General features: G+C 38.4%; 1 protein-coding gene across 2 annotated transcripts in view; it reads right to left on the bottom strand.

Moving 5' to 3' along the window:
• Positions 1–16,508, bottom strand: part of LOC120525042 — a 41,755-nt gene that overhangs the window by 7,481 nt on the left and 17,766 nt on the right. For both annotated transcript variants that reach the window (XM_039746992.1, XM_039746994.1), the window contains exons 3-4: positions 8,238–8,500; positions 2,632–3,090 (exon numbers count right to left, since the gene is read on the bottom strand). In XM_039746992.1, coding sequence (XP_039602926.1) covers positions 2,632–3,090; positions 8,238–8,500 — 722 coding nt within the window. The remainder of the gene's footprint in view (positions 1–2,631; positions 3,091–8,237; positions 8,501–16,508) is intronic.

The raw sequence follows: 16,508 nt of genomic DNA, 5'->3' as shown, positions 1-16,508 counted from the left end.
TTCCCAGACGTCCTGGCTAAATTGCTCACCACAGTCATAGACATTCAGGTCCCTAAATCATCTCCGGTCTCTAATTAGTTAAAAACTCTCTCACCCCTTTACCACCTCATAGCTAATACTGGCGCAAGAATGGCTGCCATCATCATCATCATCATCCAGGTGGACACATTGGTGGTGGTTGAAGTAGGTCTTCATTGCACATGTAAAGCTCTTTAAGTAGGTTAGAAAGGCACTATATGAAATGTAATAAATGAATTAATTATTATTACTGTCTTTGGGAGGACCACCAGCTGAGAAGGGATAGGGAATGGCTACTGATCACTGAGTGAATTTTGAGCAGAAAAAAAATGGTGCCATGAGAGAGAGTTAGAAAGCCCAACTGGGCACTGTACAGTACCAAAAAGAAGCTCACCTTTAGCTCCACTGGCTGTAAGGGGTTTTCTGTAATACAAAGTGTCCCCCGAGTGTGTGTGTGTGTGGGGGGTGGGGGTCTTCATCAACAAATTTCTAAGCAGTTACACTGGGCTTTGAACACATTCTCAAAATGTTATATTTTACATGGCAAAAATGACAGCATACCATCACCGAATCTTAAACCCACTCTATATTTTTCACAATAATAAAGAAAAATCATTGGAGAAGCCTTTGTGTAATACATGAGGGTGAGTCACTTACTATTTAGCTATTCTACTTAAGCAGGTATAATTAAAAGGATTGAAAAGCGAGATATACTCAATCTGCCACATCTGTCTGGTGGGTTAGAAGAGGGTTGGGATTTGGTACTTAATAACACTACAGATCTAGACCTGTTTTATCTCACAAGAAAGAACAATTATTATCAAAATCAAACCTTTTCAGAATATATATATATATATATATATATATATATATATATATATATATACATACACACACACACACACACATATATATATATATATTTCCACATTTTGTTATGTTACAGCCTTATTCCAAAATTGATTAAATTCATTTTTTTTCCTTAGAAATCTACACACAACATCCCATAATGACAATGTTCAACAAGTTTACTTAAGGTTTTTGCAAATTTATTAAAAATAAAAAAACTGAGAAGTCACACACATATATATATATATATATATATATATATATATACAGTATATATATAGTGACAGATAAGGGTTTTCTCGCACCCTTGTACCCTCAGACCACACGTCAGACAACAGATAAAAAGTCCAATTATTATTTATTATAATAATAATGTGCACAAAGCACACTCCTCTCCACAATACTCAATAAACAATAACCAATCCTCCAAACTCCCAGACGCTTAGCCACCCTGCCTTCCAACTCAGCTCGTCTGTCTGGGATCTCCCACAGTCCTTTATACTCCTCGACCCGGAAGTGTTTCACCCTCTCTGTCCATGTGACCTGGAACACTTCCGGGTCAGATAAAAATCCTTTTTCTTCTCCCAGGAAGCACATCATTCTCTTTGTCCATGTGACAATAACATACTTCCTGGGCGTAAGGCAAATAGTCTCTGGGCCTCGCTGCAGCGACTCCTGGCAGCTCCCATGGTATCCAGCAGGGCTGTGAATAAAGACTCCAATGTCCATAATGCCCTGCTGGTCTTCGGGGCACCTCCATACAGCAGGGAGGGCTCCACCTGGCGGCGTGGGGGTATTGGCCGGGATAAACAGCCGGCCATACATCACAATATATAGTGGAATATATTTTGTAGTAAGGGCAGAGCATCTCTAATCTAAAATTTCAAAATCCAAAGTGGGCCATAATTAAAAACTTTTTGAGCACTGACAGGACACTACAACAATAAAATTCCACACTTGACCTCACTTGTCCTTGTGGGTCTCTGTTCCTTCCAATTTTTTTTCCCACTGAGCTGATTTGATTAATACATGAGGTGGTACTTAATATTCACAATGGGTTTCTTCAATTCCCCCTTTGAGGTTCAAGTGACACATCAATACATGAATGACAGTAACTGGGCTGCAGTGTTTGGGGGTTTGGCGGAGAGATGTCCCCAGTGTTGTTTTGGAAGCCCAGGGTGCATTACCAGTGGGTCAAAGGCACAATAACAGCTGCACAGCACTTCAATTCAAAAGTGCTGAGTGGCGCAGCATAAAGGGAACACAGGCCCTGACAGTCTTTTGGCACCAGTCTATTATCAGCCATTGTCACAGGTGCATTAACACTGTGTTTTTGCTTACTCGCCGAGTACAGTAACGGTTTAATCAATACACAGTATCATAGGTGGAGACTGATAGCCTGCTGTTGTTTGCTGTTGCTTAACAGATAATCACATATCCTGTTGATGATATTTGTGAGCAAACTTTTTTTCATGCACAACATTATTAAAATATTGTACAAAATTACCTTCAGGCTATGTGTATAAAGAGAATATAAAACATAAACACATGTCATGATTGGACTTGGGTTCCATCCCCGAGATATCTCATTCTGTATATGCAAATATTCCAAAATCACAAAATATTTAAATATAAAATATTCAAAATACTTCTGGGTCCCAAGCATTTCAGACTATTGATGCTCAACCTGTATAAACTTAATTGTCTTCTGATTAGGGATAACTATAGTTTAAACACAAGTTTAGGTATTTTCAGTTTACATACCAGCTTCGCCATATACTCATCAGTGAAGACATCAATTTCTTCAGACTCTTTATCCATGTCTTCAAACTCCTCCTCTTCTCCATCAGATGCTTCACCCCCTTCACTCTCAGTTTCCCTCCTGTAGCACAGTCCACTTCCATCACCATTTTTCAAGAACCTCAGGAAAGCAAAAAATTTCTCATAGCTCTCAAATCCAGTATAGAATCTCAGCCATTTGGGGTCTTTGCGAAGCACCTGAGCCGAAATGATGGTGCTGCGTGCATGGAAACGCTTTTCCTGGAGCTGAGCGCCAAGCTGCAGCACTGTCTCCGCACTAGAGGCTGCCTCTTCCTGGGCCTTCCTCAGTTCCCGATAAGCCAGCGAGTTCTCCAGGACCAGCCTTGCAACCTCATTCTCAAGAGCATCAATCCGAGTTTCTCGGGCTGTTGTAAGAGTCTGGAGCTCCCACTCCAATTTATCCTTTATATAAGGCATGCAAAAAAAGAAAGTCACGGATGAGAAACATATTTTAAAAAATGACAGCAAAAGCAGAAAACAAATGACTCCATCTTTCAAAAAAAATTTAAAAAGCAGTCCTTTGCTAAATTAAATTCTTTTACAGTTTTTCTCGATTGGTTTGGCTCATTTCCTGAAACCGAGATGACATTCTCAAAATAACATGGACAAATCTCCAAACCACCTTGCAATTGTTCACAACAGAATGTCATTTTTCATTGGTTTAATCAAATTGCAAATGCTTTAGTACATGTCTCAAGTGACTCTGTGCTTCTTTTCAAATGATTATGTACAAGTAGCTACAGTTAGCACAATGAGCCCACATTTAGCACATTTTCCAAATAAATAGATCTTGCCGATCTAAACTGATTAGTTGATTTTTCAGTGAAATGGTCACTCACTCCAAAACATATCAGCATGGTTTCATTGTGTAAGTCATCATATGCACAATTGTCTGTTCAACTGTCAAAATTAGTCAAAGATATAATACCATGAAAGAATATCTTGGAACATTTGATAAAGTTATGACAGTACTTGACAATCAATCAGGTGAAATTAGAACTAACGAAGGAGTAGTTTCCCACATCTCAGATGACCAATCAGACAGGTTGTTCAGATACCTGACAGGTGTTGTCTATGATTATGACTGCTGCCAAAAGTATATAGACAGAGCTTGGCGCGGGGCCAGTTTCATTTGCAGTGTGAACATGGAAGCACCTCGCCAAGTACAACAGCAACTTCCTGCTCGAGGAAGAGGAGGAAGGAGGAGTGAGAATGCGTGGAGGAATAGGGGGAAGAGGCCGAGGAGCACGGAGGCACCATGATGTCCCAGATGAAATCCGGGCCACCCTTATTGACCACGTCATAAACCATCGCCTCACAATGGCAGAGGCAGGTGCCGAGTGCAGCCTAATGTGCCTCGGTCTACAGTCTCCTCCATCATCCAAACCTTTACGGGAAAACAAGTACAGAACTATGCTATTGAACTATTCAGTGTTGGTGTGTGTGTAGGCCTAGAGTACTGTAATATCGTCATGTGATGTTATATGATACTATAAAAATGACAAAGACAAAAAATGGAGAAAATACTGTGAATAGTATTCCAGTCACTGTGCAGTGCATCACACTTCTAGTACCATAAGACAGCAGTACAATTACATTGGTAACTCATTTTGTAACAAATTTACAGTGTTGACCTTTGACCTGTATGTCTAGGATTGGACGACAGCCTCAAGTGGGTGGCAGAAGAAAACTTCTAAATGAACAACAAGAACAAGAAATATGCAACATGGTCATTGCAAATAATGCCATCACACTGAGACAGATTCGTAATGCAATCCTGCTAGACAATGTAATGTTCCAAAATATAAACTCTATCAGCATCTCCACAATAGACCGGGTATTGAAGAAACATCAGATGACCATGAAACAGATTTACAGGGTACCATTTGAGAGAAACTCTGACAGAGTGAAAGGGCTGCGGTACCAGTATGTGCATGTAAGTCAACTACTGGTTGTCTATCATTGTAACACTATTACAGTAAGACATGGTTACCACTGTTTTTTTGTTTTGCGTTATCCTTTTCACCTTCAGAATCCAGCTTTGTGTGACTAGAGCATTTTAGTGCATCGCGAGAAAATATCCGTTGCGATGTGGATGAGAATTTATGGCCTGACAGAGAGCAGCGCGTCGATGGCCAGGAGGATGAGGATGGTGGCCAGGAAAGAGAGGGTGACAATGGCGACCACTGAAAATATTACTGTACTATAGTTCTGAGACTTTATTTACAGTATGGTGGGCTAGAGTTTTTTTGGTTTTTTTTGTTTGTGTTTATAACTGTTCACATTTACAGAATCCTGTATATGTTTTCTTTTCACAGTATGTTCTCTAATGTTAACATTTCTTTGTACGAATAAAAATGTTTACAGTTTCCTTGAGTATGAGTGGTTTATTGGAGGCTGATTTTACTGTAAAATCTTTTGGTTTTATTCATAGTGGTATTCTGTTGCTAGACCTGTGCCTCAGTGACAAAACGTCTAAGCATTTTGACTTGCAGTGCTTAAACAATGCCAAAGGTATAATGCATTTTGGGGGCATTGACTATTTATATGGGAAGGATATTTAGTTTTGACACATGGATAAACTCTTTTGGGAGAGATATGAGCTTTTGCAGGGGATCCATGGTGTTGTGCTAAACCATCCGGGGTATTCTGACAAAAGCACTAAATGAATGCACATGTGCCAAGGCAATTGAGAAGGATCTGTGCTATTCTGACTGTACTGACCTTTTTTATGGGAAAGGAATCTGCTTTTGAAGCATGGACGAAGAGTTCTGGGTAAGATATTTTGTTTTGCTAGTGAGCTATAATGTTGGGCAGCACTGTAAGACTGTTTGGCCAAATGACCTTATGGTTTTGAGAATGTCATCTCGGTTTCAAGAAATGAGCCAAACCAATCGAGAAAAACTGTAATATACAACTTATTTCCATTCATCAATTTTTATACTGCTTTTTCCATAGAGTATTTTACTCAAGTAATTGAACTAAATAACTTCAACTGCCCTATATATGTAATTTATGCAAATCTCAAGTACATATATCTTAACATACTGTGTGTAAATGTGCATCTGCAGTAGTAATAGTAAGACAAACACAAGATATTGATTTAAAATATGTTAAACATTGTAAATACAGGGAGACTGTGGACAGTGCAGTGAACTTGAGTATAACTGGCATTCAGTTATATCACCTGCACGTCAGAACAGGACATCTAACTGAAGCTAAATATGTTTGGGCCTGGTCAAAATTTGGATGGGAAACTATCTAGGAAATGCTAGGGTTGATGCTGTTAGAGGTGTTGGTGAGGCTAGCAGGGTGTACTGTGGTCTGTGTGTGTATCCTAATGCCCAGTGCAGAGACAGGGACACTTTGCACTAAATATGGCACCATCTCTCAAATGTGATGTAAAATCCAGGTCTTGACTTTCTTTGGTCATTAAAGATCCCTGGGCATCTTTCGAAAAGAGTAGGGTGTACCCCGATGTCCTGGCTAAACTGACCTCGTCCTAATCACTCCCTGTCTCTAATTGTCTCTTTCTCTCTCTTTCACCCCTTCACCACTTAACAGCTAATGTGTGGCGAGTGTACTGGCTCAATAACAGCTGCTGTCACATCATTCAGGCACGTGCTACACATTGGTGGTGGCTGAAGTGGTTGCCCTCTGTCTATAAAGCAATTTGAGTAATGAGAAAAGCGCTATATAAATGTAATCATTATTATATCTAAAGATAGGAAAGAGCATTTTAGTATTTTTTAAGTTGTTTACTACAATATAACAGATTTGAATGTGCTTTCCTGAAGATACAGATGTTTCTAACTAAAAAACATTAAGCTTTTAAATGTATTTGGGCAATGCTGGCTATCTGTTTCATTTATGTTTGGTAGAATGCCCAGAGGGGACTGGGCAGTCTAATGGTCTGGAATCCCTACAGATTTTATTTTTTTCTCCAGCCGTCTGGAGTTTTTTTTGTTTTTTCTGTCCACCCTGGCCATTGGACCTTACTCTTATTCTATGTTAATTAATGTTGACTTATTTTATTTTCTTATTGTGTCTTTTATTTTTCTATTCTTTATTATGTAAAGCACTTTGAGCTACTGTTTGTATGAAAATGTGCTATATAAATAAATGTTGCTGTTGTTGTTGCATCTCTTGCATTACTAAAAATTAAAAAATGAATAAATTAAACCTAACTGTTTTGGTTTACATCTTTACATATTTGGCAAGAATTAATAACATATTTATTGCATTTGTTACTAAAATCTCAAACATGTATGTTAAAACAATCGGCAACCTTTTAACTTTACATAGTGCCTTTCAGTAGTGTAACAATATCATATGTATCATAAGTATGACGTAGTACTGTTGTTTATATGTATTTATTTTTTATAGTTGGAGCTCAGGCAGGTTATGTGACTTGTCATGTAATGAATCAGAGTCAAGAACTAAACCAGCAACTTTAAGATTTAAGATCTAATACCTTAGCCACTATACTACCAAACTACTATATGTGCATGTACAAAAAGAGGTGTCAGTACCAACTCAAACTGATCTTGGAAACATTTCCTTGGGCTTGAAGAAAATCTAAATACACTGACACTGTGGTGAATGATGAAGAGATCTACTAGAAAACAAGAGTTTTGAAGTCCTTGAAAGTCATAAGGTTGACAATATGGATTTTTAAATTAGCAACACGAGTATCTATGATACTGTATACCTCAGAAACTGACTGTATAGTAGTGCAAAATAATTTAAATATAATGTTATAACTAGAAAAGCCACTGAGTAAAATGTTTTTTCTCATAAATGAATTGCTTTGATTCATATTTAAACTCCCAATTGCATAATATTTTCAATAATTAGAACCAAACATCAGGGTCATATGTTAAGCACAATCATGTACAACCAACCTCCCCTAAAACATCAAGTTACCCCCACTCTCAACCCAATTCACCTACACATAATCCATGCACTTCAAGATCTGCTGTTAGGAAGGAAAATAATAAAAGTATCCCCCAACTCCATAAAAGGAGCGATCACTTAATAAAAAAACTGAGAATTGACTGCTTTGTTTCCTGATTCTAGTAGTTTAAATGGAAAGCTCCAGGTAAACTAAATTATATAAAACCACCTTGCAATGATACTTCTGGCAGTTTCTTTCTTGGAGCAGTAATAAAACAACTCGAGCAAATAAGACTGAAAGCATCTGATAACAGAGGTACATGTGTATACTACATAACATTTTTGTGCTTACAAATCTTGCCAATTTAGACCTGCATTTTTTGGTTAAACACGTGCTTATCACAAGGATTGGTTCAGCATGAATCCATATTATTTATATGCCATCTTCCTAAAGACATCAATTTTGATTTGCTGCAAAAATATCTGTATGATGACGCATAACTGAAGAAAAATCTTTATACCACTGCCTGGAGAAATCTTTTTAGTACTTACTTAGGTTGTCTTAATAGTAGTCTGAGAAGCGAATTACTTCTAATGCCATTGCATCACATGGCTCCTGCTTCTTCCACCTATGCAGCTGAAGCTGGACATACCTTGCTCTGTTTAAAATGCTTTTCTTTGTTCTCCAGCACTGCCTGAAGGTTGCACAGGGCCTCTTCCTGCTTATGCAATTTTTTTGCCAAGTTTTGGACAAGACCACTCAGAGCAATTGGATCAGGAGGTAGTGGGTAGCTGGCATGGTCATTCTCAAAACCACGCCTGAACCAGACTCCCATCTGCACCCCTCGCACTGTTTCACTGACCAGTTCCATTAGTTCAGCAGCCAGGACCAGATCCCCAAGATTTGGAGAAGTTTCTGTAAGATAATAATAAACATTTACCAAAAAATGACAAATATGAGGACAGTGAGAAGATCAGATTTGCCAGTATTTTTTACCCCACAGTCCACTATATATGCATACACATACATATTAACAACATATTTAAACTTAATTAAAACATTTGGCAATATTAACCATGTGGATGACAGAAATTGTTGTAGTTCACCTTTGACTCATTATGTGATATGATGGTGACCAATCTGGACTAATTAACATGATAACTTTCAAAAACGTACAGGTCCTGTTTCTCTTGAAATGTCCATTCTTAGTAAACTTGTATCATTCATTCAATCAATCAACTTAATTGGTCCATTTTAACAAATTTGGAGAGGCTTTTATTGATAAACATTTCCAATTTTTACATCAATATGATCATGCAATGCATTTAGTTGGACTCTTGCCTCTCACTCCTAAGTTAGAAATGAGGGATATTATGATGGCTCTTGAATAATACTTTAGACCAAAGTGATTAAATCTGGATAATAGTGCAAGAATGTGTTTATGTTTATCAAAGAGTGGATACACACAGAACTAGACAGGAGAGTTTAATCTTTTTTGACCTTGCTTTGCTTATTTTGGATTTGAATTCAGTCTAGTGATTTGTTCTTTGGCAGGATCATCAGAATTTGACCTCTTGTCTGTTTCAGGACTCTTTCGGAATTTGTTCTTCATTTCTACCCATTTCCTTATGCCTGTTCCTTGCATCTGCCTCATTTTTTGGATTTACCTTTTGGATTGTGGATTTGTTTAAATAAGTCGTTAATTTACTTACCATATTTATTCATAACCCAGAATGTTTATTAGATTTTACCTTGATGCCCACAATCCACCATTGCTTTGTCAAGCGGTGCAGCACCCATCTCATGCTGTTGTCATTTCACTTCGCTGGGCACAGTAAGCCATCAAGCATGTGATTCTTTTTTTGTTTAATAAACTTGCATTGTGTGTATATAGTGTCAAGCACAGTAAAAGATGCAATGCTCATGAGTACAATGTAATTTAAATCAATCTGGTCACTGGGTTAGTGTTTGTCCTTTTAATAATGTTTATTTTTTTATTTTGTTAATATTTTACAAATCTGTTTCTGTCTCACTGAAGTTACAGTTTGTGGTGGTATCTTGCCTTCTGCTCTTTCACCACTAATGTGGCATAGGTAAGAGCGGAGTATCAATTATGCTTTGATAAGCATTAATTTAGAGCAGCATGATGGCATAAGCCTCAGTGCTGCTTGCTCACAGCTTCAGGGATTGATTCTTAACCCACTGCTTTCAAAAAAGTTTGGGTAGATTAGTGAATAATGTGAAGTTTGCATGTGCTTCAGCAGACCCTCACATCCTTTCTCTATATTTTCATACAATCCAAACAAGTGCATATGTTATACAGACTGACAGACTGGTATGTGTAAGTACAGGGGAGCATGCCCTGTGATGGAATGATGCTTCCTGCCTTGCCCTAATTCTTCAGGGAAAGGATTTGGCTGCATCACCCCTGTAATGTTAGATGTAGCTTGAGAAAATTATATGGCTTTGCCATTTAGGCCAAAAGACAGGAAATCTCAATTAACTGTGCATGGAGATGTATTGCTTGGAAATATTTCTGCAGCCTCTGTCATACTACATTAAAAAGCACACATATTGTTCAGTTTAAAATTTGATGGATTTTGCTTTGGTGGCCATAATTCATTTTATATGAACAATTACCAGAGCTGAAAATCTGATGTATTAATTAAATAAAAATGAGACACAAAGGGAGTACTTAACATTTGATTTGTTTCTTTGGCAATACCAAAAACTTAAAACAGTTCAATAAATTTAATTTTAAAAATGTACTGGGCACATTTTACAACATTAATTCATTTCTGCTAGTACAAGGTACTGTGACGATGTGGGTTCTGGCTCCACACTCCCTTTGATGTTTGGGAACCCTTGAACCCAACACCGTCGATAATGTTGCCGAGTGAGCTAGTCAATGGAGGCAAATTACTGAGCAAGGGGAAGGCAGAAAGTGTAACAGTGCTTTTATTAAAAACCAACAAAACAAGTGTTCATAAATAGTGCAGTTCTTCATTAAATAAATAATCCATTAAAAAGAACACATGGAGGTTGAAAATCAATAAATAGAAAAAAAAACACATCCTTAAAAACGAGAGGTTAAAATCTTTTTAGGAAGCAGTCTTAAAACCCAACAAACAAATCTGGTGCTCTTCTGTTAGCGTCTCACCTGCTAATCCCGTTTGGGCATCGCAGCAGGCAAGACGCTCTCTGCAGCTGCCCTCCTGAAACACACGCACGAGACTGGAGACCTCCCGATCCCTGGCTTCGGTATGGCACTCATCCCAGTCCCGGAGAACTTGGTTTCCCACAACGGCCAGGTCGCTCACGTTGGGGATTCCCACCACCAAGTCTCCCTCTGCGGCCAGTCGCCTTCCCTGGTCACTCCCGCTACCTGATCGCTCAGCGGGAGCGACATCAACACAAACACGTGGGTGTCGGCCTAACACCCAGCTTCTACGCAGCTGCCCACGAGCGCTCATTCGCTCGCCCGTCCGCTCGCTCTTCGCGGCTCTCTCTCTTTCACCGACCTGCTTCCTCTCCTGCTTCCGGTAACCTCCGTCCTCTCCTTTACTTTCACTCTCCGATCGTTTCTACCTCCCTAAAACCGACTCGCGCTTCTTTTTAAAAATGACGAGGGCCACAGCAGCTGCAGCATTAGCCACGGGACAATCATGAATGTGGGCAGTTCCTCACCTGTGCACTAGGTGAGAAACGCCCACACCCTACGGATCGTCCCGTGGCCCACTATGGCCCAACGTCCCTCGCTAAGCCGCGAGCACATTGATTACTTATTTAAAAAAAATGGCCTTTACTCAACGAGCTGTGGACCCATATCACCACAGGTACCTATTGTTCTATCTGCTGGCATTTCTACTACTATTTCTGATTCTAAAACTGGACTTAACAAGTTCACTAACATAATGCACATATGGCATGATATTGCATTTGTTGCAGACTAACAATATTGGGAAAAGGATGCTACACAAGGTTGCAGCTCGTGTCAACACTGAAGTAAGGATTTGCCACTTCAGTACTAGATTATATGAATCTGTGGAGAATATACACTGGTCCACTAAAAAGGGCTGTACACAGCCTTCATTTTTAAGCCATTATTTTTATTAATACAGCTAACTTCCATGTTTCAGATATCATTTCATGTAACAGCGACAACTTAGTGTCTTGATTTAACAGTAATCACTCCATCAATCCAAGGAACACAATGGATCCTAAACTCACTGCAGAAGATGGCTACATGGGTACAAATGCCACTCAAACCAGCAAAATCTATGAGTCTTAGTATCCTGAAAGTAAAGCCATCAAAATACATCTTAAGCATTCAAGGAGCTGAGATTCCATCTATTTAAGATCACGATATCTGATGCCTTGGGAAAACGTTTTGATAGCACCTTAAGGGATAGTGACAACCTCAAAAATAACAAGTGTCATTTAAACCAGAGGTCCCTAATTTCGGTCCTAGAGGACCACAGTGGTTGCGAGTTTTCATTCTAACAATATTCTTAATTAGTGACCTGTATTACTGCTAATTAACTTCTTTTGAATTTGTTTGAATCGATTTTCTCTTGAAGATGTAGACCCCTTCATTGTTTCTTTTTCTTTAAATAGCTGCCAAACAATAATGAGATACAAAATGAGACAAAACATGACTAGCAAACTGTGTCCTTCATACCAAATCTGAAAATAAATAAAGATGAAGGTCTCAGGAATGTTGATCTGCTCAGGTCCCCAAAACATTTTAACGGTGTTCTTAGAAAACAGAAAATCAACAATTTCGGAAATGTATGCTATTGCACAATGAGAGCAGCAACAAGCCATGGAATTAAAGAACGGTTTAATTAACGACAAACTCTGCACCTAATTATTAACTCCAAATTGGTTGGAGTTTGAGGCCCTAACTTAATTGGTCTTCTGTTGGCTCACTCACTTCAAATTTCATTTTTGTTTGGGTGCCAATAAAGGATGTAATGAAGCAATTCAGAGGAACGATGAAGAAATTCAGGGGAACAAATCTTAAAAAAAGAGGTCAATTAAAAGTAATTCAAAAGAAGTTAATTAGCAACAAAAACAGGTTACAAATTAAGAAACATGTTCGAATGAAAACCTTCCACCACTGTGGTCCTCTAGGACTGGAGATGGGGACCCTTGATTTAAACAACTGGCTCAAGATGATTGACAATAGCCAACTGCTTCTGAGGTTTAAGGTATGGTGCTTCCAGAAAAGACCTATACCCAGAACTCCAATCCTCCTTCCCCAAGTGGAAGCAAAGGAAAGACTGTGCAAAAAAGTTGTTGCAAAAATAGTTAAGATGTTCCCACAGTATTTCACGGGTCAATCTCTACAGCAGGACCTCCAAGTTGAGGTTGCCAGTTTTGGAAGAAGTGTTGGAAGAATTCAAAGCCACCAAGGCAACAGCAGTCAGTACAATGGTGCTGCCAGGGAATGTGACGTCCATTAAATGTGACAGGAGATGGAGCACCAGGAAGCAGTGACGGTGGAGATTTTTGAGATAGTCCATCAAGGTCAGCTGGGACTTGGCAATTACAATGCCAAATGAAGGCAACCACCAAAGGAAAACAAGAACTTGTGATGCAAAGGGTTAGAAAAACAGTTGGAGAATATTGCATGAAAACAGTGGCACTCTCAAGCCAGGGATGGTGGACACAGTGGGACCATGTAATTTGGTGTCTGCTATCCTCTAAGGAACTATGGGGTATTGACCAGAGCAGGCTGACCGTCGTCCTGTGTGCCAAACCTTGACAACCTAAGGATTTGGGGTAAATTGGAAGATCCATCCTGTAAGCAATGTTGCACAACCCTTTGCAACCTGAACCACATCCTGACAGGACGTCGCAAAGCACTTAAGAAAGGAGGCTACACGGGGAGGGATGGCAAGGTCTGTACAAGAACTGCTAAATGGGTGCATCAAGAAATGGGTCAAAGCTAATAAATTCTAGGCATCACCACCTGAATCCATCAAATTCCTAAAGGATGGTGATAAGACTCCTAGGGCGAGAACAACTGCCAAGAATCACCCTTCCATTCTACAACAAGCTTCAGATTCGGAGATGAGAGTGAACTTGGGAAAGAAGCTCTTTCCAGAAGAGAGGGCAGTAGCTTCAATCCAACCAGATTTGATTCTGTTATCTCAGAGCACAAAAACAATCCTGGTGACGGAATTCACAGGACCCTGGAAGGACAGATTGGCAATTTCTAATAATTTAAAAGAACCACCTCTTTCAACCCTCACAAACATGTGCAGTTTTTAATATCTGGAAAGATTTTGGAATTAACTTGCTTAGGGATCTTTATATAGACAACGTCTTTGCATCCTATGAACAATTACATTCCAAATTTAACATTCCAGCTACAAATTTCTTTTACTATCTTCAAATCAGGAACTTTGTTAAACAGAACCTTCCAGATTTTCCTCATCTGGCACCCTCATCCACGCTGGAAAATTTATTGCTCAATTTCAAGGAGTTAGACTCCATCTCTACAATATATAAAATCCTTTTACAATCCCTTCCTTTCAAAGATCCAAGAGGACACTGGGAAAATGATCTCTCAATTAATATATCAGAAAAGGAGTGGAAAGTAGCAATGCAGAGAATTCACTCGAGCTCCATATGTGCAAAGCATACAATTATACAGCTCAAAATTATATATCGAGCACATCTGTCTCGACTAAAACTCTCAAAATGTTTCCAGGACATGATCCAACCTGTGAACGCTGCAAATTAGCTCCAGCCTCACTAGGTCACATGTTCTGGGCCTGCACCAAATTAACATTATTCTGGACAAAAATTTTTAATTACCTCTCAGACAGTCTTGGACTCACAATCCCTCCTAACCCATTAACAGCTGTGTTTGGGGTTCTTCCAGAGGGTCTTAAAGTGGAGAAGGACAAACAAATTGTGATTGCATTCACTACACTTTTGGCACGCAGACTTATTCTGATAAACTGGAAGAACCCAAACTCTCCTCTTTTAAGTCAGTGGGAAACTGATGTGTTATATTATTTAAAATTGGAAAAAATCAAATACTCAGTTAGAGGATCTGTGCAGACTTTTTCAAAACATGGCAGGATCTAATCAGTAATATTTTGAAATAAGTTTATAAAGTACAGAGAATTTGTTGATTTAGGTATTTTTAAAAGCCTTAAATTTTACACCGTTTGGCTTGCTCTCTCTCTCAAGGGTGGGGATTGATCTGTTCTTAGCATAATTCTTTTTTTTTTTCCTTTTTTTTTTGTAAAAATGTGATTGCTATGTATTGATTGTAATAAAATTAATAAAATAAAAATAAAAAAAAAAAAAAAAAGAGTGAAGTATCACAACTTGATTGATAATGCTCTTGTCAAAGGATGATGCACAACATTATTCCAAGCAATATATGATTGCCGTTTCTTACAGGAGGTTGAGTTGCAACCCAAACAGCTGAAGGAAGTCACTAGGAAGATTGCCATGACAGTCGAGATTACCTCAAGATCGGTATGGTGACAAGAGCCTATTATTGCAATCCTTCTGAAGGTGAAGGCTAACATTGTCTTTGCTGGCTCACTCAGTACAGTTCAAGGAAAAATACTAGCAACCCTGAGATAGGTCTTAAGATTACAGAAGTGTTTCCAAATCTTTAAGTGCTACCCAAAGTAGCTGCTGCAGTTTCTGCTTGTAGCTTAGCATCCTTGATGTTTACTTCACTTGTAAGGTGTCACTCATCTCTTTTAGGAATATCGATCCATTGTCTTCTTCACCATTTGTTTTACATCAAAGTGTAGAAATATAGTTAAGGCAGTGTTTTGTTGTATGAAATTAGTATGCTGTAATGCTACCAAATGTATTGTTTTCTGACGGCCCTATTGTAATAGTTTAACTGGACAGTTTGACATTCAGGGCAGAGCAACGGGCGCTAAGCAGGCTCCAGTCAATCATAGAGAATCCACTGCATCCACTAAACAGTGTCATCTCCAGACAGAGGAGCAGCTTAAGTGACAGACTGTTGTCCCCGTCCTGCTTCACTGACAGACTGAGGAGATCGTTCCTCCCCCACACTATGCGACTCTTCAATTCCACCCGGGGGGGTAAACGTTAACATTTATTTGCATTGTTATCACTCTTTAATTTATTTTTGTTTTTCATCAGTATGCTGCTGCTGGAGTATGTGAATGGGATTAATAAAGTATCTATCTATCTATCTATCTATCTAACTGGAAAGCATGCTACATTTTGGCAGTATTTCAAAGAGACAGGGGACAGGAATTGTGAAATCTGCCTACTCTCTATAAATAATCCTGTATCTGTGAATCTGAATTTCACTATGACTTAATTAAATACTTTAATGAAAAAGAAAATCAAAGAATTGTTGTTCTGTGTAGAGATATTTTATTTGCTGTGATTCAAATTAAAAACGTATAAATTATTTTCTAACTGTAATAATCATAACTTACACATTTCACAAACAAGAATGTAAATGAACCCACTTCATGCCATATTTTAACATTTCACAACAGAATTTCGGTAACTGATTAAATTGTCACAGTTTTAATCGCCATTTTACAATTACAGTACTATTAATTATGCATTTTAAAATTACTGGTTATCAGTTTCTTAATAGCAGTTTTCTATATTTTACACTTGCAAAGTCAAGAAATGGATTAAATAACACGTTGGCAATATGCCTAATGAAGGTTATTTAAATGAATGTATTAATATAAAAACAATAAGACTGAGAGATGGCATGTTAACAGTGACCGTTTTTTTTTGTTTTCTTAAATGAAAACTGATTTTAAAACTTTTTTTAATATACTATAACACAATCAGTCTGTCTAACAAACTTAAATTTGCAAAAAAATTAAGCCTGTGCACTGGCATCTGCTGAATGTTAAATTCCTGCTCTTTTTCTCTTGGCTCA

This window comes from Polypterus senegalus, chromosome 3, assembly GCF_016835505.1.
Source record: "Polypterus senegalus isolate Bchr_013 chromosome 3, ASM1683550v1, whole genome shotgun sequence".
Taxonomy (NCBI): Eukaryota; Metazoa; Chordata; class Cladistia; order Polypteriformes; family Polypteridae; genus Polypterus; species Polypterus senegalus.
The sequence above is the reverse complement of the archived record's forward strand: the minus strand, read 5'-3'. Positions and strand labels throughout refer to the sequence as shown.